We start from the raw sequence: 23,693 nt of genomic DNA, 5'->3' as shown, positions 1-23,693 counted from the left end.
GAAAGAAAGAAAGAAAGAAAGAAAGAAAGAAAGAAAGAAAGAAAGAAGAAAGAAAGAAAAGGAAAAAGAAAATGCAGTTCATGAAACACTATGAAGGAACAAGTGGAGCCTGAACATAGTTGAATGAGATTATCTGAGATTTGTAGATTAGTAACAATGAAAGCAAGACCAACCAGTTCGTCAGATAAAAAGAGCGTTTCCCCTCTCCCCAGATTTTTCGTTTATTTCCCCATGCTTTCATCAGATGTTTCCCAGAGTCTTAAGGTACTTGGAATGGGAAGCAAATGAATGACTAGAAAATCAATAAAGTAAATGCAGCACCTCTATTCTCTCCAGGCAAGAACGAACTAAGGAGAGCTGAGTCAGCTGGGAAATTTTGGAAGCACTGGAATGCTCAGAACTGAATTAAACTGAGCCCAAGGGTGCCTAAACTTGTCTGTTGTACATATACTATTGTCACACAGGAAAGCTGATAGGATGATCTACTAACAAAAATGGTAGCTAATTTTGCAGCCCCTTTTTAAAATTTTTAATTTTTTTAAACATGTGTTTTTAAAACTTTGGGTTACAAATTTTCTCCCTTCCTCCCTCCCCACCCACCCTCATTGAAAAGGCAAGCATCTTGGTACAGGTTATAGATATGTAGTCATGCAAAACACTTCCATAGTAGTTCTGTTGTAAAAAACTAAGTATATTTCCCTTCATCCTATCCCACCCCCCATTTATTCTATTCTCTCTTTTGACCTTGTCCCTCCTAGGAAGTGTTTGCTTTTGATTATCCCCTCCCCCAATCTGCCCTTCCCTCTATCAACCCCCTGCTCTCTTGTCCCCTTCCCCCCTTATTTTCCTGTAGGGTGAGATAGATTTCCATACCCCATTGTGTATGTCATTCCCTCCTTACACCAAATCCTATGAGAATAAGATTCATTCATTCCCTCTCACCTTCACCCATTTCCCCTCCACTGTAAGAACCTTTTCTTTTCTGTTTCATGTGAGATATTTTACCTCATTCTACTTCTCCTTTTCTCCTTCTCCCAGTATAATCCTCTCTCACCCCTTAATTTTATTTTCCAGATATCACCCCTTCATCTTCAACTCACCCTGTGCCCTCTATCTATCTATCTATCTATACATACATATAATTTTTTCCCTCCTACTACCCTAATACTGACAAAGGACTCATGAGTTACAAATATCATCTTTCCCTGCAGGAATGTAAACAGTTCAACCTTAATAACCCTCTAATGATTTCTCTTTCCTGTTTACCTCTTCCATGTTTCACTTGAGTCTTGTATTTGAAGGTCAAATTTTCTATTCAGTTCTGGTCTTTTCCACAGGAATGCTTGAAAGTCCCCTATTTCATTGAATGACCATTTTTTACCCTGAAGGATTATGATCAGTTTTGCTGGGTAGGTGCCCCCCCCTTTTTTTAAATAGGGAGAAAGGAATCTTTGTTTATTTGTGAGACTTGATTGGTAGGATTCTGTCTATCTAGGTAGCCTTCACTTGCACTAAAGCTTCCCCATAAGCCAACAACATTAACTCAGTTGAGATATGTAGTTTAGAGCTGGAACAAAACAGATGTGTACTTTAGGAAATTTTAAAATGATATCCCATTGTGTATTGTTGTTCCATTCATTTCAATTGTGTCCTACTCTTCGTGACCCCATTTGGGGTTTTCTTGGCAAAGATACTAGAGTGGTTTGCCATTTCCTTCTCTAGCTCATTTTGCAGTTGAGGAAACTGAGGCAAGCAGGAATAAGTGACTTGCCTAGGGTCACACAGCTAGTAAGTGTCTGAGGATGGATTTGAACTCTCAAAGATGAGCCTTTCTGATTCTAAGCCCATTCTCTCTATCCACCGCATCACCTAGCTGTGTATTACTGGCTACTGTATGAAGGCTTTGGACCTACACTGTAACACAGGATACACCTGTGAGCCATCATGAGTAGAATTTTGTTAAGTTCAGTGGATTTGGTGTCAGAGAAGCTAGTTTAGGTTCCTAATTCTTCTAGTTTCTAAGTGGGTGACCTTGGGCAAATCAGCTAATTTATCTGTGTCAGTTTCCTCACCTACAAAATGAAAGAGTTGGGCTCTAAATGGTCTCTAAAGTCCCCTCCAGCTCTAAATCCTAAAAAACCTAGCCACATTTGTTTTCAAAAATAATATCAAAGGGCCTTTGATGATGTACCTCCTTGCTACCATCCTCATGTATTATTACATTTTAGGTATTTAAATACTTTGCCTACCAGTAGTCCCGGTTTCAGTGGGATAGAATAAAGGATCAAATGTGCTAATATATGATGCTTCCAAACCTTAAAGTGCTATATAAAAGCTAGCTATTAGTAAGAAAGTAAGCTCCTTGAGGACTGGATTGCTTTATTTTCAGTCTCAGTGCCTAGGGTAGTGCCCTACACATTAGTAAACATTTAATAAATATATGCCAATGAATAAGTAAATAGGCATTTAATCGAACAGGACAGTTAAATTGTGAGACCCACGTGAGGCTTCCTCATGGCCAAGCAAAGCAGAGCAGCCCTGGAAAAGCTCATTGGCCCGGCAGCTCCCACTTCATATATGTATTTATGTTAAGCTGGAGGAAATGCTGAGGTTTAGATTGACTGAGGTCCAAGGCCCAGAGTACACCAAAGAGTTGAGTCATGAGGTCAATGGTGATTGTACCCCTGTAAACAACTTCTCAGCCTTTCCCTGTTCTCCCTGTTGGGTCTATGTCAGAGGCCATGAGCTCTGGACAAATGTGGGGCTATAGTAGCCATTACTTCCCATGGACCTTCTTAATTTGTGGCGTGTGTCTCTGTCTATTTTCCGGGCAGAGCTGCTTTGCAACTTCACCGATTGAACTTGTCTGTGAATTACTTTGAAAAAGCAATTACCCATGTTATCTCTTCCAAGGGCGATTCCACATCAGAACTGATCAGCCTGTATCAGGAAGCTGCACAGGCTGAACAGCTCAGGAAAAACCATGACCGAGCCATTGAACACTTGCTGCAGGTAAGTGAATTGGTTAGAACCCCACGTTCTTACCACTTGGCCTTCATAGCTACGATGCCAAGGAAGCTTGAGACCTGCAAAAGAGGGCAAAGTAGAATTGTCTCTGTTCTGATCATTTGACTGAAGTCCCAAACCTGCCAAGGAATCCTTCTATCAGCTTCTCTTTGATTAACTGAATTGGGTGGATGGTTTCAGGATGAAACCTAGTATAGAAATGCTACCTGAACCAGATTCAGTTCAATCATAGGGTCATTGATTTTAGAGATAGAAAGGACCTCAGGTACTATCTAGGTACAACCCTTCATTTCACAGATGAAGAAACCAAGGTCCAGGGAAGTTACAGGATTTGCCCAAGACTACATAGGTGGTGACAGAGGCAGGATTTAATCCAGGTCTCATGCTTCTAGAATCATATCTCCGAATGAAATAATATTTGTAAAAGTACGTGTTGTTCAGTTGTATCCAACTCTTCATGTCCCTGTGGACCATACCATCTGTAGGGTTTTTTGGAAAAGATACTGAGTGGTTTGCCATTTCCTTCTCCAGTGGATTAAGGTAGAGGTTAAGTGACTTGTCCGGAGTTACACAGCTAGTAAGTGCCTGAGATCAAAATTGAACTCTGGTCTTTCAAATTCTGGGCCCTGTCCTCTAACCACCAAACCACCCAGCTGCACATAGTAGATTTTATATAAATGCTTATTCCCTTTTCCCTTCCATCATACCATGTTTTCTCCTATCTAATAAGAAATAGAAGTTTCTGTTAGGTTCTGTTGTCTCCAGGAAGCTAGAAGTCGTTTGTACCTTCCCAACAGCAAAAGTAATTGGTAACAACTGAATTTAAATTGTTGACAAGTAGAAAACTTTTAAAATGCTAAGTCATGATAATTTGGTGTGATTCCATCACTTGACCTTTAATCTAGTGTCTGGTTATATTTCTAGGTATAGGGATATGATCACAAGTGTTTTATCTAGAATGAACTAATTTGACCATATTCCAGGATTAAAAAAAAAAAAAACCTTTGGAAAGAATAATGAGACTTTCCCATGAAAAAAGTTTAGGGAACTTTTATATATTCACTACCTGGAAGGCCAGGTAAATTACATTTAACCTTTCCCCCAGATTCTCCAGTACTCTTAAGGGGATAGGGGGTTTCTATGTTGTTGTTCAGTCATTTTTCAATCGTGTCCGACTCTTCATGACCCCATTTGGGATTTTCTTAGCAGAGATACTGGAGTGGTTTGCCAATTTCTTCTCTAACTCATTTTACAGATGAAAAAACTTAAGTAAACAGGGTTAAGTGACTTGCCTAGGGTCACCCAGCTAGTAAGTATCTGCTACTAGATTTGAACTCAGGAAGATGAATCTTCCTGGCTCCAGGCCTGACTCTATCCACTGTGGCACCTGCCTGCAGTTTCTAGGCAGTTTCTAGGAGTTTCTAAGTTCTCTGCAAATGGCACTAGTCTTTGCTGATGATGTTCCCACAGCTGCAGGGAAGGGCAGGTTCCCAGCTCTCCAGTTCCATTTAGCTACTAACACTTAAGCTAGCTTTTACACAGAAATATTTACTTCAAAAGGTATAAGCACAAACATACAAACTTATTCCTCCGACACGTGAGAGGCATAATCCTCCCCTAGTACCACCAGCATCACCAACACCACCACTAACACCACCACCTTAGCTCTGGGAAGGGGAAGAGGAGGAGTAGGTTCATAGTTTATATAAATATGTATATACACATACATATGTATATATATACAGCACATATATATGTAAAATATTACTTTTATTTACATTTTATACCAGTCTCTTCTGAAAGTGATCCATTGATCTTTGGTGAGCCACAGGAGTTTTTCAGGGAGGGGAAAGGAGGAGGGAATAAGTATTTATAAGGCACTGTGCTAAGCACTTTACAAATATTATCTCATTTGATCCTCATAACAATCCTGGGAGGTAGGTGCTATCATTATCCTCATTTTACATTTGAGGAAACTGAGTTAAGTGACTTGCCCAGGGTCACACAGCTAATAAGTGTCTGAGGCTGTATTTGAACTTAGGTCTTCCCGACTCCACTGAGCCCAGTGCTCTTGTCCTACTGTACCATTTAGCTACTTCTGGGTCATCTCATGACATCAAATATTTGTAATAAGGTAATGTCTATTTTCTTAATTCGGGTGTGAATTTGTAATTTCATAAAGGAGGAAGGCTGTCATTGATGCCTTACCACTAGTTCTGGAAAGGGTTTCTGTGCTTGGTTTTGTTTTTGATGGTGGCATCACCAAATGATGGTGGACATCATCATATGGTGAACAGATGGGATAGGTTATCCTTGGCTGAGAACATTTTGGCTGATAAAGTAGCTCATAATCTAAAAAAGTTCATAAGTATTTAAAATCAGTCAATCCCCAAGGATTTAGCGATTACCTACTGTGTATAAGAATAGCAGTTAACACCATGCCTTGCCAGTAGTAGCCATTTAGTAGATAATTGGTTGGTTGAATGAATGCTCATCATCATTAGGCTTTGTGAGGGATAAATACAGGGAGTGGTCTCCAGGAATTTATAGACTAACTGAGAACATAAAGCAAGTACATAGGAAGCTAGAGAACATTGAAAAATATTGAGCAGGGAACCTACCCCCTACAGTTGTGGGAACACTGTCAGTGAGGACCAGTGCCATTTGAAGAGAGCTTAGAAACAGAGAAGTCATGTGGCAATGAACACAATTAGAATTCAGAGAATAGAGAGATCCAGTGGTATTTTTGCTGACTTTAGTAGTCTTGGACTGCTTTTCATTTCTGGTGGGATTGGATTAGAAGGTTTACCTTTTTCTTTATTCTTCAAACCATTACTTTGTCCCTCTTAGTATGATCAGTTAACCCAAAAGTCTAGACTTTATTCTTATTATAGATTTTATTAAAATTTTAAAAAAATATGGAGGCACTATTACTTGGGTGCTTTCCTTGAGCTAATTAGCTGATATATATATTTTTATTCCAGGCTCATTCTATCTGTGTGGCTTCATACAAAGAACTCAGTGCTGAAGCTGCTAAGACAGGTTTCTTGCTAGCTAAAGCTTATGCCACGTCTGGAGAGCCACAACACAAGGGTATGTAGGTGAGATGGGTTTATATTTAGCATAATTTCCCAATCCATTAAGATAAGAGGACAATACTCACCTTTTGGAAAAGCTCCTTATAAGCATGTGCACACTACATTTGGTTACAAATAATATTTAAAGTAGATTAAGGACAGTAGTTTAGACAGATATTACTGTGTATAAACATTTCCCAAGGAAATTGCATGAAATATTATATAAGAAGGAAAGCAGTAAACAGTTGAATTTAAGCATATTTTAAAAATACTTGAATCTAGATCTTGAATAAAATTGTTACCTATTTTAGGTTGCTGAAACTGTAAGCACTATGTATTCAGACATAGTATTAAAGGCATTTGGTAATGCATACATTCCAAGCAAAAAAAGTCTGTAGGAGTAAAAAATCACCTTAGGTATTGATTACGCCTTCTATATTCTAAATCTTTGATTTCATTTTATTTCATTAAGCATTCAGCAACATTCACAAAAATAAATAGATTGTCTTTTTTTTTTTTTTTTGGCAATTGGGGTTAAGTGACTTGCCTAGGGTCACACAGCTAGTAAGTGTCAAGTATTTGGTCTGAGGTCAGATTTGAACTTAGGTCCCCCTGACTTCAGGGCCGGTGCTCTATCCACTGGGACACCTAGCTGCCCCACAGATTGTCAATGGGAGATAATTTAGTTCTACACGACTGTGAATTTCATATCGGAAAAGGAGAGTAGATCAAGGAGTTTGGTGCAAGAATTAAAAATACTGTGTTCTCTGCCCCTACACTGTAAGCTAATCCAAAGTGTTTGCCTTTCCCTGGTGTCTTGGACCAACAAAAAATAGTATCATTCACAAATGGGAGAAGGAATACACTTGCAGTAGCTGAACTCCATCTGGACTTGTATTTTTTAAAAAAATATTAAGATATTAGACTTTGTGAAGAATGTAGTTTTTTAAGTCAATGGAAAAGACATGTTTATATTTTCACTATTATTTATTTCGGTAGACATACTTTAGGATGGAGGGTAAAGTAAATGTTTCATCCTGTGTCACTGGATAAAGTTTTCCAGTGATTCTGCTGCCTTTTTTTCCTTCATTTTCATGCATACACACTAGTATATACTAAGTAATCTTATGTTTGTGTTGTGTTCACTGTCTTTTATTATTCTGTGGAATTTAGTGTATTCATGAATAGTGGGTATTTGTGTCTAGTTATTTTTTTTTAAAAGAATAAAATAGTTCATGTCTGTAAAGTTGGGTAATTTCAACTTTTCATATAATGACAATATGGTAGGTAATTTTATTTTAGGTCTAAATTTAAGCCATAATTGTTCCTTTACAATAATCCCAGACAATAATTTTATATCTTTACTACTCAATGTTAACTTTACTTAAAGGATTATCCTCCTAACACTTAAGAATTCCATACACCTGTGCTCTGATAGACAACTGGGTTATGAGAATCCCCACGTGTGAGTTTTCCTTGTAGTAAAAATCTGATGTCATGGTCTCCTGAAACCTTGACTGAAATTTGCCCAAGCAATTGCTCCATTTCTTTTCAGATGCTGCTGAGCTGTATTTTAAAAACAGCCTCAAGGCATACCAAACTGCACTGGGCCCAGATAATTATTATACATTGTGTGCCACTGAGGAATTCAGCAAATGGCTTCTCCAAATTGGAGAAAAACAGGTAATCGTGAAAGAGCAGTTATAGGTCTTGATCTATAGGATTTACTCTTAATAGGATGTCAGAATTTTAAAGCCGGAAGGCATGGTGGTGGTAGTGGTGGAAGAAGAGAATCTTTTAATTATTTATCACAATTATTCACTTCAGCTGTAGCAACACATTCAATGACCTAGAATTGTAGAGCTGAAAGGGACCTTAAGAATCACCCGAACCAACCCCTCCCCCATCATTTTACAGAGGAGGAAACTGAGGCCAAAGGAGGTTAAAAGATTCACTCCAGGTCACATACAGCTGGTTACTATCAGAACCAGAATCGTGGTCTCCTATCCAAGGCCATTGTTCTTTCTATCACCTAGGCAGTGTCTTCTGGGTGACATGTAATCTGAGCAATACTAGGAAGTTTCTCTTTGCTCCAAAATATCTTTGCTGAAATCAACCTTAAAAACTAATTTGGGGGGTAAGGTGGGTGTGTAAGTGGGCTTTATCTTTTAAAATGGAAATATTTCTGGGAGAGTTGAACCAGACTATATAGTCATCCCCCATCTTAGTTAAATCCCTGCATCACTACCAAGAGCTCTCTGAGATAATCTGTCTCAAGAGAAGGGCAGTTGGATTGAGGGGTGGGGCCAATGAAGGAAGGAGGCCAAAGTAATTTCTAAGTGTACGGTGATTCTGGGTTGGCAGGCCAGGCCTGAATGGGGTCTCTGGGAGTCTTTAGAAAGCTAGAAGGCAGCTTGCATTGGGTACCTAAGAGACAGAGGAGACAGAAGGACAGGAGATAGGAGAGAATCATAGAAAGGGAAGTGACACCAAGGATCTACTCCACATTTTTTGTTTGAGCTAGAAGCAATAGATTCTCAATAGTGAGGAAGCGATACAGTAGTATGAACAAAATCCATATATCCACTTCACTTTCCAGTGAATCCTTCTCCATCTTCTTCAGGGCTCTTTTTTGGATGGAGATGACAGTCCCTACAGTAAGATGCTATTTTGCAAGTTTCTTCTAAATCCCAACCAGGGCAAAAATCATAAACTACTGCCAGCCTTTAATGTCAGATGGAGATAATAGCATAATATAACATAGAGGTTCTACAGGACCTTTTCAGGTGGATAAAGCAATTATAGGCTTGGAAGAGTATCCTTGGTACCCTTCTATGAGTAAAAGGTAGTATGGTGCCTCTTCTTCTATACTCATTAAAATCTTGCCTGTAAAACAGTGAGACTGTAACTTGTAATAAGTGTCACATGATCTTCACACATGCATATTTAAAAATTCTTTGGGCAGTCTTTAAAATTTTAAGCTTTTAATGACATTATCAACTAAGGTTTAATAATTAGGGAGGATTAAGATATCAGTGACATGTAACCAAACGTGTTTGGTTAGCCACACCTGTTTTACAATTTGTTTGAAGTTAATAACTCACAGGGTCATTGAACAGAATTTTATCTGTGGCTGCATTTATCAAGAAATTTGTATGATTACAGCATGCTTAACAAGGAACTCCTTTTTTTTAAGGCTTCATTTTGCTCTACCAAGTCAAATGCCTTTAAAAAAATTAACAATCAACAGCAGAACTAGTTTTGTATTCTCTTCATCTTACAGTCAACTGTGTGAATGTAAAGATGTAGTCCATTGTAGAGATTTATTTGCAAAAGCCTTCCTGTTCTCATTTCCATCCAGTAGAATGCAAATTCCATAAAGGTAGGGATCTTTTTTTTTTTCTTTGTATCCTCAGTGCCTAGCACGAATTCCTTGTAATATAGTGACTTGATAAACTTTTTTTGAAATTGAATTGAAAGATAAACCTCAAAACCTATACAAATCATTTTATCAAGATTTTATGAAGATGAGAAAAGTGGCCAAATGGGTCATTAGTTATTGATGCTTCCTTCAACCATTTGTTTTTAACCATGGTTTTTTGTTTTGTTTTGTTTTGTTTTCCCCTCTTCCATTCCTTTGTTATCTTCCCTTCATAAGATTCCCATAAAAAGGTCTCTCGGTGCTTTCAAGAGAATGTTGCCTCTCTTGTGGATTTCCTTGGTGTTTACTTGGTTTGATCCAATTGCTTTTCTTTATCTGCTCTTTAATGCTCGGTCAGCTTCCTTCTCTGCCTGGGAGACTGAGGTTTCAGACTCCACATGGCATGGTTTCTTTGTTATTGGAAAATAAAAATAGAGCATTATAAAACCATTGACCAATTTCTTTCTTTTTGCTTTTTGTCATCTTCCTCCTGATTTCATCTATTAATGATCTAGGGATGGTGTGGCTTATTTGGGTCTATTTATAGTCTTCCAACATGAAATACTTGATCATCCTGAGGTGTGTTTTTCTATGAAGAGACATGGTAGTAATTTTCTGTCATACTTTGTATTGTTTTACAAATGTGTTTGTTTTCTAAACCAGGGTCACCTGTTGATTCCTTACAGGAAATACTAATAATCATATAAATGACTGTCTTTTCATTTCCTTTTTTCATTAATGGCTTGTTTGAATAAATGAGGTTGAATCTATAAAATTATTTGCAATTTTCTCCCTTTTTAAGCCTCTGTCCTGATGTGCTATTGATTTTGGCCTTTGCTTTAACTAGTTCTGACAGCACACAGATGGCTGATTCTAATCTGATTCCCTCATCAGTTACCAAGTCATTTCCTGTAAAGATATAGTCAGTTTCATTTTTTAATGATGATGATTGGTGCTCACCATGTCCTTTACTGCCCAGCTATCTTCAGATAAAAATATTCATAGCTATGGAGATTCTCAGTCCTTTACAAGGCTTTGGGCTATTTTGTTTCTCAAACCTCGGCCAAATTTTCCAACATACTTTTTATAATTCTTTCCTGTCCTCACCTCCTCATTGTGAAGTCACCATACATCAAAGTATATGTTGACTTAGTTTGGAAGCTCATTTCATATTCTTTAGAGAATTTTCCTACCTCTTCATCCTCTACAGCATATCAGATTCAATTATAAGAATTTTCTAAATGTTCCTAAAACCTGGTACATAGACCACAGTCATCTTGTGGTCATTTTTTTTTTCTTACCACAAGTCCCGAAAGACAAAATAGTCAAATGTCTTTATGTTGCTTTTGAAAATATAATTAAACCAATGATGGCAAGTCCTTTGTTTGCCTCTCTAAGAAAAACCTGTGATCCATCCTTCCATTTAACTATATCTTTCTTTTCGTTAGGTTAATTGCAAGAACATTAATATTATTAATGTGGTTCACTTCTTCCAACTTATTTGTTGGTCCTTAGAAAAAGACTTCATATTCAGAATGCCTATTATAGTAAAATTCTATCATTTTGGTCCTCTTCAAGAATGAAGGACAACAATCAACCATTGACTCCAGGCTCAACTTTTATACCTTGGTTTCTTGAGTGCCCAAGGCCAACTCAGCTTCCTCTTAACCATGGTTGCTGTTCTCACTCAAAGGAAAAAATGAACACAAAGAATGCATTTTATTACTGGCCTTTTCACTTATAAGGCTCATGAGAATCATCATCAGAAAACTTGCCCGGAAACTGAACCTTTGACCTTTCTCTTGGATTCAAGGCAGAATGTAGTGAGCAAGAAAGCTTCCAATCATGAGATCACATGTGACTGACCCAAACTAACCAACTTTTCACCTTCCTCCTTGCTCTGTGAGAAACATCAGGGACCTTGTAAGAACTCAACATTTATTTTATTGAATTCAAGGGAACTGCACTGAGGGAAATCTTTGTCTTAACTTTGAAATGTGAAAAAAATGTTTCCTTTTTCCTTTTCTACCTTAATGACTACTGTTTAAAAACTGACAAAAATTTATTTTTAAGTAACTGGGGAACAAAATTTTAAAAGCTCAGAATGCTCTACCACTGATCAGGCACAAATATGTTCACAAAAATGTGAATATTTGGGGCAGATTATCAAAATTTGCACATAGGGTGTGAGTTCTATAAAAACAGAACAAAACCAGAATCTAAAGCCACTAGTTTATTTTGTTTGTTTGTTTTTGGGGAGGTGGGGGAGTGAGGGGAATTTCTATACTTTGAGAATGGTAAAGGCTATTCCAGATCCTTGGGAAGCATGGGAAAGAACTAACCCTTTCTCTGGCATCTTAGTTATACCTTCTCTAGAGTCTGGAGGGATGAATTAATTGGCAGCCAGTGTGTTCCTTCAAACTTATCACACTAATGGCTTATTTTCATTTCCTAGGAGGCTTATAAACTTCTGAAGAACTCACTGAGGTCCCAACTAATAAGCTATGGTGACTATAGTGAGAAAGTGGCGGAAACTTTCTATATTCTGGGCAGCATCTGCCTAGCCAAGGGAGAAATAAAAAAGACCACTCAACTACTAAAAAAGGTGATTTCCAATTTTGTTCTGTTTCATCATTCCAACTCTGATTAAGAATCTGTACCACAAACCTCTAATGTGGATGTTTTTGGAAGGCTGTTCATGTCCCTTTGACCTTCAGCAAAGGCCTCACTTAAATCACCCCATACTGAAGAAAGTCCTCTTGGAAGAATGAGAATATCCTTAGTACTTGATAGTTGTAGGGTCCTATCAGATGGAAATTGAATGACTTGTTTTTCAGTAGCTAGAGAGGGGATTTAGTGTCTCTTCCACAGAACAAAAGGAGCTAATATTTCCCTTTCCCCTTCTTCTCCTTATCCTGCAAATTCACGACTTTTCAGGAAAGAGCTAAAGATTCTCAATGTTTGTAAATTCTATAGAGGAATTACAATAGAAAGAAAACAAGGAGACTATAGAGAGAGAGGTTAGGGATGTCAACTGGACTAAACCAGCCCTTCTAACCTGTGGATGGCTGGAGCCAAACATAGCAGGCTAGAGAAAGGAGCATCAGAATTCAAACAGAAGTTTCATTTCAAAGTGAGCAGAATGGCTTTCAAGCAAGGAGGGATCTAGATACATGTGCTGGGGCCCTGCCCCTAGTGGGCGGACTCGAGGCAGTGGGGCTGAACCTTGATTTATACACTTGTGGCTAGACAGAGTCAAACAGTGTAGTGTAGCAACAGCAGTGGGGAATAACAGCAACAGTGAGACAAGGTTATCTAGTGACAAAAAGCCTGTTCATAGCAGGGCTTCACGTCTGGGCCTGTTGGTGCTTGCTGGAGCTCAGGGACCATCAGTTCGTCCAGAGGGTGACCACAAAGGATAGTTGTTACGCCAAGCTCAGGGCACAGCTTGCTTGCTGGGCCTTGGCTCTGGAAAGCAGGGTGTCTCCTAATAGGATCTTGATAGCAGCTTCTCAGATCACTTACAAAGTCGGTCCCTTTTGTGCCCTTATCAACCCAGGAATCCTTAGGGTTCAGAAACAGGTCTCCTACAAGGTCTGCTACAAGGCAAATGATCTATCTTCCCTGGAGATGTGGATTAGTTAGGATTATAGATTTAGAGGCAGAAGAAAATTGAGGCTCAGAGAGATTAAGTGATTTGCCCAAGATTGCACAGATAATAAATGGCATGGCCAGGATTCAAAACTAGGTCCTCTGCCTAATATCCACCGCTTTTTCCATCGTGCAGTGGTTGGGACATTTTACATTTGAAAAAAATCACTTTAAAACACTACATATGACCTCCTTGGTGGATCACATTCATTAGCAAGTGACAGCTTCTTCAACCACCCTTACCTTCTTGGTACAGTGGCCTATTCTATTTTCTCCCTTCTGGAACACATAGTTTCTCATGTGGCCTTTCCTTGTCCCTTTATGAAGCCTTTACATTTCTGTCTGTATTGGGGACAGTAAGCTAGTTTGAAGGTTCATGGTCAAGATTTATTTGATCTGTGTATGTAACACCACATGTAACAAACATTCACGCCACCGTAGACTGGATTAAACATCACACACATACATAAAATAGAGACCTAAAGATTTCGTTATTGCTTAAAACCAGAAGTTTTTCTTTTGTTAGCATTTCTGTCATTTAAGAGATTTCAAGCTGTCTCACATAATAAGCATCTTGAATAGCACCTCCAATGAGTTCTAGATTTAAAACTCTAGGTTCTAATTTTGAGTGGCTTTTCCTGATCTCATTAAGTAGGGACTTTGGGATTTTTTCCCCTTATATGATAGAAATAAACTTAGAATGTTTGAGCTTTTATGGGAACGCTAGGAATTACTGAGTTCATCCCTTCCTCCCCTTCAGGCAAGGCAATATCAGACTGGCTTGGTTTAAATTTGAGGTGGATACAGTCAGACTGTAGGGGTCTCAGTTGGGTATTTCACAAGTTCTGGGTGAGGTGAGAAGCATGGCCATCTTAGGCATACATCTGAACAAGGCAAGATCATTTTCAGGACTGAGGCTAAAGACTTGCTCACATGGTCATGGACCTTTGGTAGGATCAGCAGACAGGGTAGGCTTGTCATTTGGTCCATGGGCAGAAGTCAGGAACTGATAGAATAGATAAAGTAGGCTTTTCATGTCTGGTGTCTTGGATTTATTATTTTTTTTTTGTGAGGCTTATTGAATGATTTGTTGGGAACATGAAATAGTTGTTGCCTTTTTACCTTGGACAGTTTAGGTTCCTTCCATGATCCTATCACAAAATGGGCGTTCTCAATAAATGCATTTTCATCTACCCAGGAGCCGTTAATGTTCAAGTCAAATGGCTAGGCTACATCCTTCTGACATACGTGGGGCTCACTTGGGGGATATAAGTTCTGTTTGATCTAGGTAAGAGCAGATTCCTCAGGGTTTTAGATTCTTCAACATTGGGATCTCCTTTTTAGGGTCACCACTGCTGTACCCCGCCAAAGCTAAGGGGATTGGACTAGATGCTTTCCAGGGGTACTTCCATGCATAACACATTTCTATAGTGCTTTGAAGTTTACAAAGTAATTTGCCAACAACAACATTGTGAAAGTGTATAATACTAACAGTATTTTCTCATTTTACAAAGGAGAAGACTGCTAAATACTGTACTAATAATACTAAGTACAATATCTATCTTCAGCAGACTTAGAAATTCAGAAAGTATAGTTTGGTTTTGTTTTTAATTATTTCTTTGTGGATTAAGGATAGCATATAAACTCTAGGTGCATTTCTTAATCTAACTTAATGTGGTGGAACACTAACCACTGGAATATAGGATAAACCATTAGGTTGTCTGGGAGTTGGAGTTCATACACCGCAGGATTGATAATAATGGGGAAATATCTATGAAAGTGGTCACCCAGAAGACTAGTGGAGTACAGATGCCACCTTTAGTTGTTTCCTCAAGTTTATTCCCTTGGATCTTATATGGTTTCTTCACCTTCTCTAGGAATGTTTGAAGGTCAGCCTGGGCCTCTAAAGTAGCTCATGATCTTGATGGCAGTAAAGTAAAGGAGAAACAGGATGAAATGGAATATTCAGCATGAATGAGAGTATTGTTCTGTGAAGCCATATATGGTGTAACTTTATGTGAATTCAGTTCCAGGAAAGAACAAAGCCTAGTTGTCCTGCTGATGCATGATATAGCAGCATAATGATTATTCTGTGGTGTGGTTTATTCTATATTACCATTTCTGACTCCCTGTACCCTTTTAACCTTTATAGCCAGGGACATTTAACCCTTTCCTATACATCTGAACCAGAGGTATGCTGGTAAATGTTTAACAACTGACTCTTGGGGAAAATGTGCCTATGACATAATTTTAAGTTTAATTTGTATTATATTAACATTTTTCTATCATTTTATTAAGTCTAGCCAATGAATAAATCAATAAATCAAGCCCTGATTTGTAGCACTTATTTCTAAGGTGTTAATGTTCACACTGCAAACTTAACAGTCTGCTCTCTGAACAGTATGAACCAACTCTAGCACACCATTGGCCTGACCCCATCTTAAATTCTTGGATCAGTCCTATCAGTAGGAAGTGAGTCTTGCTACTAATTCCACTCCAACCCATCCTTTAGTTTCATTAATTGTGCTCTTGCCTCATTTCCCTATTAGAAACTCTGTTTTGGAGAGCCTTGCACATCAGGCTAAAGACTATGTTGTATTCTAAGGAGGAGCCTCTGAATGTAGTTTAGACGGTGATTTGATCAGACTGTGAATTAGAGTGATTATTATTCCAGTAGTGGGATGAATGATGGATTGGAAAAGGGATAATTGGAGGCAAAGAAGGTTGTTGCAATAGTCCAAAGCAGATATAATGAAGATCTGAGTTGAGGTGGCAACAGTGGGAATGAAAGGAGGGGAACTGGTATCAGCTACCATAGGCAATATGGAGGTAGAATCCATTCACTTTTCAGTTGGTTGAATATGTGGAGGAGGGAGGTTAGAAGTCAAAAATGATGCTGAGGTTTTGAAACCAGATGACTGAGAAGATGGTGATGCTATCACTGCTTTGTCCAAGGCATCTCTTTCCCTGTTGACTAGCACTTATCAGGTCTCAAATAACATCGTGTATGTAATAAACTAGCTCTTAAGTCGGAAAAGGCTTTCTGGACTTTGGGGAGAGTAAGGCATTGTGTTAAACACACATTTTAAATTACCTACACACAAACAGTGTGCCTAGTAGATGGGGATACAAAGATAAAAAATTATATTCCCTAATCTCATGATCGGGCAGCTAGGTGGCACAGTGGATAGAATGTCAGACCTAGAGTCAGAAAGACCTGAGTTCAAATCTGGCCTCAGACACGTACTGACTGTGTGTCCCTGGGCAAGTCACTTAACCCTGTTTGCCTAATCTTCTTCATCTGTAAAATGACCTGGAGAAGGAAATGGCAAGCCACTCCAGTATCTCTGCCAAGAAAACCCCAAATGGGCATGACTGGATTGACTGAACAACAAGCAAAAACCTCACTGTGAGAAGTTTGGGAGTTTGGGATGGATATGACACATGTACAGATAAGTGTAATACAGGAGAGATCCAAAGTGGTCTGGGAAAATTTGAAGAAGGATCAAAGACTTTCACAGAAGGGGACCAGGGAAAACTTTGTTGAGCGGGTGACACCTGAGCCTGGTCTTGAAAGAAGAGAAGGATTATGATAGGCAGAGAGCAGGAGAGAGTGCTTTCTAGTTTTGGAGGGCAGGGATAGTGAATGTGAATGCATGGAGTTGAAATTAGCATGGTGAATTTGAGTAAAAATAGCCCAGTTTGACTGGAATATAAAAGTATTTGAAAGGAGATGAGGATATAGGATTGGAAACCTTAGGTAGATTCAGATAGTAGAGGGTGTTAAATGCCATGTTAAGGAGCCTGTCTTTTATTCTGCAGACAAATAGAAAGCACTCAAAGGTATCGTAAGACTAGCTCATTAGGAAAGTTATTTTGGCAGCTATGTGAAGAATGGTTTGGAGATAGGAGACCAATTAGATCTTTGTTCTAACAAGCACAGACCATGCACAGAAGCCGATTCAGGAATGACTTCCCTTTCGGTAACAATTCATTTCTTGTTTGTTAAACTAAAATTAATTTTATCTTTATAATATTATTCAGTATGTGCCAATTTTTTTTCTCAAAGAAAATATTTTTTCCCTTAAAGAAAGCTGGAGGCTTCTGTGTAATCTCATTCCTATCTGACCCACCTCATTCCCCTTTCCAGAATCATGTTTTCCATACATTTCTAGACATCCTAACCTATTCTCACTTTTGTGTTGAAGTTTTTAAGTATCAAAGGATATGCTATTTTACTGGCTTTGTGTATGAGTTGGTGGGGAGGGGGGAGTCTCATCAGGTTCTTTTTAGAATTTTTCTACCTCTTTATTCTCTATAACAGATGTTAGTACAAATTCTGCAATTATTTTCATGAGGTTTTTTTTTTCTTTTTGCAAATACTTATCACATGCATTGCAATACAAGATGACAAAATGTTCCATGAAATGATATTTCTTGCTGCCTTCCAGAATATAATAAAACCAACTCCATCTATTCCGCTGTTTGCCTTTCCAAGGAGATCCTGGTTCATCTACACCAAGAACAAATTAATATGTTTTAACTCCCCCCAGTAGTGTGTATACTCATTTGTCATTGGACAAGAACCCACATTTAAACTACCAATAACCAAACCAAAGTTTATAGATGTTCTAAAAACTATGTTATTCTTGATCCCTCCTATGTTCTTTTCTGCCACTCTTCTCTCCACTGTCACCACAGAAGCAGTATGGAGTCATGTAGGAATGAAGGTTATTTTGCATTTTTATTTGTTTGTGGGCTGCCATAAATAAAGAATACATTACCAAGTGGGCAGCCTTTTGGTAGTGAGCTCTGGCTCATTCAGCTAAGCTGGTTCTGAGAAGCAAACTCAATCTGTTGCTACAACAGTATTCAAAGACTTTTTTGGTCAGTTGGTCAACATTTATTAAATGCCTGCTATGTGCCAGCACTGTAGTAAGTGCTGGAGAGACAGTGCCTGCCCTAAAGGAGCTTACAATTGAATGGGGGGAACAGTATACAAACAGAAACTGGGGTGGGGGGAAGAGAAGAACTTGTCAGAATTTGCACTGCCAGGGTCACATCTGTACTCTAATGAGGCATCAGAACAGGACTCTGCAGAGGACAACTTCATATCTTCAGGTAGAAATAATTTTGCCTCTTCTTTAAAAATGGAACTAGACCTGTGATTTCACTAGTAATGAAATTCCTTTTAAGGTCAGCACCTTCTCTGAAATTTATAGTTTTAGAGATTTGCCTGGAGTGCTGAGAATTTAAGTGATCTGCCCAGGGAACACAGCTTAATATGTGTCACAGGTAGGACTTGAACAACACAGGTCTATCTGGCTCTGAAGCTGGTGCTCTCTTCACTACACAACACTGCCTTTTTTCGCCCCCCTTTTCCTATAATTATTCCATTGATTTATAATTCTTGTTTTACTGCTATAACTAGCATTTCTAGCACAATGTCAAAACAGCAGCAGCAGCAGCAGCAGTGGGGATAATTGCTTCACTCCTGATCTAATTGGGAAAGCTGCCAGTGTTTCTCCACTGAAAATAATGCTACCTCTTAGTATAGACAGATCCTCTCAATCATATTAAGTAAAGATCCTTTTATTCCTATGAATTTTTGTATTTTTGTAGCAAATGAATGCTGCATTTTCTTGAAGGTTTTTCTGCCTGTTGACAGAATCATGTGGTTATAGCAATGATATCATGTGGACTAGGTTTTTTTTTTTTTAAAAAAACTTAGAACTTTAAACTTAGAACTTTTTTAATAGAAAGGTATTTTTGAAAAGACAATCTGTTTCTCATTTTGTTAATATTAGTTATGTTGTATTTTTGTAAATATTCATCCATTTAATTTAAATGTCCATTTTTGCCTTATAATTAAATATAATAGCTTTTGATCAGCTTATTGCTTTCCTCTCCATTGTCGTAAATTTCACCTCCTAAATTTTTTTCTTAATGTTTCCTTTTGTCATTTCTTGTAGCACAATAACATTCCATTACATGCACATAACATACCCCCTCAATTTCCAGTTCCTTGACAGCACAAAAAAATGGTATAAATATTTTTCATACATTTGGGATTTTTCCTCTTTGATCTCTTTGGGGTATAGATATAAAAGTGGTATTGCTAAGTCAAAGGGTATGTATGGTTTGGTGTGTTTTTTTGGGGGGGGCGGGGGGAAATAGTTCCAAATTGCTTTCCAGAATGACTGGACCATTCATACTCCATCAACAGTGCATTTGTGAGCCTGTTTTATAGCAGCCCCTCCAACAATTGTCAACTTTTGCCAATTGGATGAGCATGAAGTAAAAACCACAGGGTTATTTTCATTTGAATTTCTCTTATTTTTAATGATTTGGAACATTTATCATATGGCTGTTGATAGGTTGGATTTCTTCCACTGAGAACTTCCTCTTCCTATCTTTTGATCTTTTATCTAATAGAGCAATAATTTGCATTTAACCAATGGCTTATGTATCTTATTGGTTTTTTCATAAAACCAGCTTCTAGATTTATTTATCAGCTCTATAATTTTCTTACTTTCAGTTTTATTAATCCCACCTTTGGTTTTCAGGATTTCCAATTTGGTGCTCAATTGGGGATTTACCATTTGTTCTTTTTCTAGTTTTTTTTAAGTTGCATGTCCAGTTCATCAATCTGCTCTTTATTTATTTATTTTTTTATGTAAGAATTTAAATAAATAAATTTTCCCCTAAGTACTGTGCTGGCTGTATCCCATAAATTTTGAAATGTTGTCTCATTATTGTCATTCTCTTTAATGAAATTATTGTTTCTATGATTTGTTCTTTGACCCACTTATTCTTTAGGATTAGATTAGTTTCCGATTAGCTTTTAATCTATCTATCCATTGCCCTTTGTTAAATGTAATTTTTATTGCATTATGAACCTAAAAGGATATGTTTAATATTTCTACCTTTCTACATTTGATTTTGGGGTTTTTGTGCCCTAATGCATGGTCAATTTCTGTGTAGGTGCCATGTGCTGCTGAGAAAATGGTATATTCTTTTCTGTCCCCATTCAATTTTCTCCAAAGGTCTACCATATCTAACTTTTCTAATATTCTATTCATCTCCTTAGCTTCTTATTTATTTTTAGGTTTATCAAAATTATGATTTATCAAGCTCTGAGAGGAGATAGTTGAGGTCCCCTTAAAATTGCCTTGGGAACCATAAGTAATATTAAAGGGAAAAAGAAACTTGGGAGGCAATGAGTTGTGAGAAATGACACAGAGGTGAGTGGCCAGAGATCGTAAAATCTTTACAATTTTGCAGAGGGCTGGAGATGCTACCCCTCACCTTAATCTTCTCCTTGGGCAGCAGTCAGTTCCCTCTCTGTGTTGCTTTTGAAGAGAGTTGGGTTAAAAATAGGGGGTAGATAAGGAGGAATAGAAAAAATATATATACTTTTTGGCCTCCACTTTCAAGGTAGCAATAATAATTCCTTAAATGGAAATGTACCTGAGTCAGCACTTTACAGTTTTGCAAATGATATGCAGATTTCATGTGTGACCCTTGTATTTTGTAATGTATATAGAAGTTATTCCTGCTGTAACTGCATTTGTTTTTGAATGATGCTATCATTTACTCCCATATTATTTTGGCTGTCTACAATCTTCACCTCAGTGGTACAGAGATGTGAACAGTGATTTCAGAGCTCTCCTTGAATGTTGCTGTTTCTTTCTGAAAGAGAATCAGCAAAATATAGAGCAAGTTGCTGAATTTTCAAGAACATAGTATCACAATTCTTCTCTACTACTGCTTAGTTAGGTTTGCATGTGAGGTAGTAGCCATCTGACAATTTTTTCCTATTTTGTTTATGTAATTTACCCACAGTGTTTGGAAATTCAAGTCCTTATTTATGGAACAGATCACAAAAAAACCAGAGACACACAAAAACTGCTGACTTTGCTACAGAGGTGAGTCTACTTCCCTGGCAACATCCAGGCCATCTGCTTCACATCTTAATATAGTTAATCCCCCAGAATTAGTTAATAAGCCACTTGTTAGTCATTGCTATCAGCATTGCTAGTACAATAAAACCCCTCTATACTATTACAGGTTTGGTCAAACCATGCCACCTGTATGTTTATACATATTGCATCTAAATCTAGAACATGAAGAAAAAATGCTGTACTTATCATTTGATACTTATAAAGTCCTCATGGACTTTTTAGTGCACCATAGCTAGTCCTTATAAAAATAAGTTCTTAGCTGACATGAGACAGAATGGTATAGAGGAAAGAACATTGTTTTTGGAGTCTGAGAGAACTGGGTCTGAATCCCAGCTCTGCTGCTTGGTACTTGTGTGACCTTGGGCAGGTCCTTTAATTTCTCCAGGCCTCAATTTCTCATCTGTAAAATGAGGGGGTTGTACTAGATGGTCTCTGCTATCCCATTCAGCTCTCAATTTATGATCCTGAAACCTAGTCATTGCAGCATGGACAAACACAGAATAACTAAGTGCATTTTTTAAAAATCCAAGATTTATGACTAGAGCGTTTCTCTGGTTTACATAGCTAAGGATGACAAATAAGAATAAAACATTTCTTGAAATGTAAACTAGAGTTTTAGCAGCCATGCCTACATCTTTAGTCCTGTCATTTGTTTTCTTTTTTTTTTTTTTCAACTTAGGTTGAAGATGACATCTTTGAGGAATACAACTGGTATCAGCCCAGATCCTAGCAGGTAGATTTTTCACAGAATGGAAACCATAACGGTGTCCCCTTGCCCTTTTTTTATATTATCAGTAAGGGACTCAGGGATTGGAGTATAGGTCTGGAAATGACATTAGAATATTTCTAGTCTTTCACTCTCCCCTCCCACACCTATCCTTCAAGTAGGATCATGCAGAGTGAGTATAACTAGAAATGTCTCCTGTTTTAAAACCATCTAATTATCTTATACCTCAATGTTGAGGGCAAACAAATGCCCAGGTTTCTGGTCCCATGTGGTCCCAATCTTTAGGTTTGTGGTACTTAGAAGGCCCTATGTACTTGATTTCGTTATATCATTGTCACCAGATTGAGAATCTGAAATTCTGGGACCATGGGATATTGTAGAGTGATAATGATGATGATGATGATGATGCTGATGCTGCTGCTGCTGCTGCTGATGATATCTCACCTGGAAGAACACACTGACAGCAATTAATACGTATATAATATTGATCTTAATGTATTTTTTTTGGAATAGTAATGTAGACAATAACAGGTTTAGAAAGTATGCAAACAAATGATATTAATGATGTTAATATGATATTAAATGAAACACTAATATTAATGAAACACTAACAAATCTCATTATCCTAAGACCCCTCTAGAGAGATGAACACTCCCTGATCAAAAAGGAGGAATAGAATTGGCAGATATCCTCAGAGCGTTATTAAACAGGTTAAACACATAGAAATTATTCTAGAACAAAGATGCATCACTATATAGAGCAATAGTAAGGGCCAACAATAAGTATGAATTATGGATTTTTGTTGATTATAACTGAAACTGATTTACTTCTGAATGGAGCCAGTGAAATGGCTAAGATCCCAAAGTGGAATGAAGAGGCCTTCCATGGTCAACCTCCATGTGGACACAGCCAATAATGGATTGGCAAAGAAGCAACTGAACAAATAGCCAAGTCATGTGGATCTATTTACAGAAATGGAGAGGGTTAAGATAGTGATTCTAGAATGGACCACTGCCACTGGAAATTGTAGAATGGTTGTCCATAAGGACTCTGGATTTATTGAACAGCTCAGATTATGCAAGAAAATAGCAGAAGCTAGGGGCAGCCAGGTGGTACAGTAGATAGAGCTGCAGCCTTGAAGTCAGTAGGACCTGAGTTCAAATCTGGCCTCAGACACTTGACACTTACTAGCTGTGTGACCCTGGGCAAGTCACTTAACCCCGATTGCCTCACCAAAAAACAAAAAAACAAAATAGTAGAAGCTATCTAACTAATCACTGCAGGTTGCAAAAAATTAGTATCTACCAAATACTTAGCAAGGATCTCATGCCTAGTATTACATATTAGAAGCTCATTATCTTTGCTATAACAAATTGCCATACTACAACTTATTGTTCTTTTTGTTGTTGTTGAGTCATTTCAATCATTTCTAACTCTTCATGACCCCATTTGAGGTTTTCTTGGCAAAGTTACTGGAGTGGTTTGCCGTTTCCTTTTCCAGCTCATTTGAGATGAGGAAACTGAGGCAAATAGTGTTAAGTAATTTGCCCAGGGTCCCACAGCTAATAAATGTCTAAGGCCAGATCTGAATTCAGGAAGATGTGAGTCTTCCTGACTCCAGACCCAATGCTCTATGCACCATGATGCCACCTATCCTTGAGAATTCAACAAATGAATTGTACAGGAATCAAAGTGCACTATCAGTGACAACACTAGTGTCCATAATTGCTTGGGCATAACATTACTTCATAAAAATTTAAGAACAACATGTTAATAGATGTCTCCATCATGAATACTCATGATCTCCAAGCTTCATGCAGTGAAAA

At 37.9% G+C, this 23,693-nt stretch overlaps 1 protein-coding gene across 1 annotated transcript in view; it reads left to right on the top strand.

Moving 5' to 3' along the window:
• TTC23L (tetratricopeptide repeat domain 23 like) overlaps positions 1 to 21,877 on the top strand; it is a 38,515-nt gene extending 16,638 nt beyond the window's left edge. Inside the window, exons 6-11 of the mRNA XM_027846286.1 lie at positions 2,835 to 3,012; positions 6,012 to 6,120; positions 7,660 to 7,787; positions 11,981 to 12,130; positions 21,022 to 21,104; positions 21,820 to 21,877. Coding sequence (XP_027702087.1) covers positions 2,835 to 3,012; positions 6,012 to 6,120; positions 7,660 to 7,787; positions 11,981 to 12,130; positions 21,022 to 21,104; positions 21,820 to 21,877 — 706 coding nt within the window. The remainder of the gene's footprint in view (positions 1 to 2,834; positions 3,013 to 6,011; positions 6,121 to 7,659; positions 7,788 to 11,980; positions 12,131 to 21,021; positions 21,105 to 21,819) is intronic.
• Positions 21,878 to 23,693: the final 1,816 nt, after the last annotated feature.

The sequence above is a fragment of the Vombatus ursinus genome, unplaced genomic scaffold (genome assembly GCF_900497805.2).
Source record: "Vombatus ursinus unplaced genomic scaffold, bare-nosed wombat genome assembly UNPS02015106.1, whole genome shotgun sequence".
Lineage (NCBI taxonomy): Eukaryota > Metazoa > Chordata > Mammalia > Diprotodontia > Vombatidae > Vombatus > Vombatus ursinus.
Note: the sequence above shows the minus strand (reverse complement) of the source record. Positions and strands in the feature narration are given on the sequence as shown.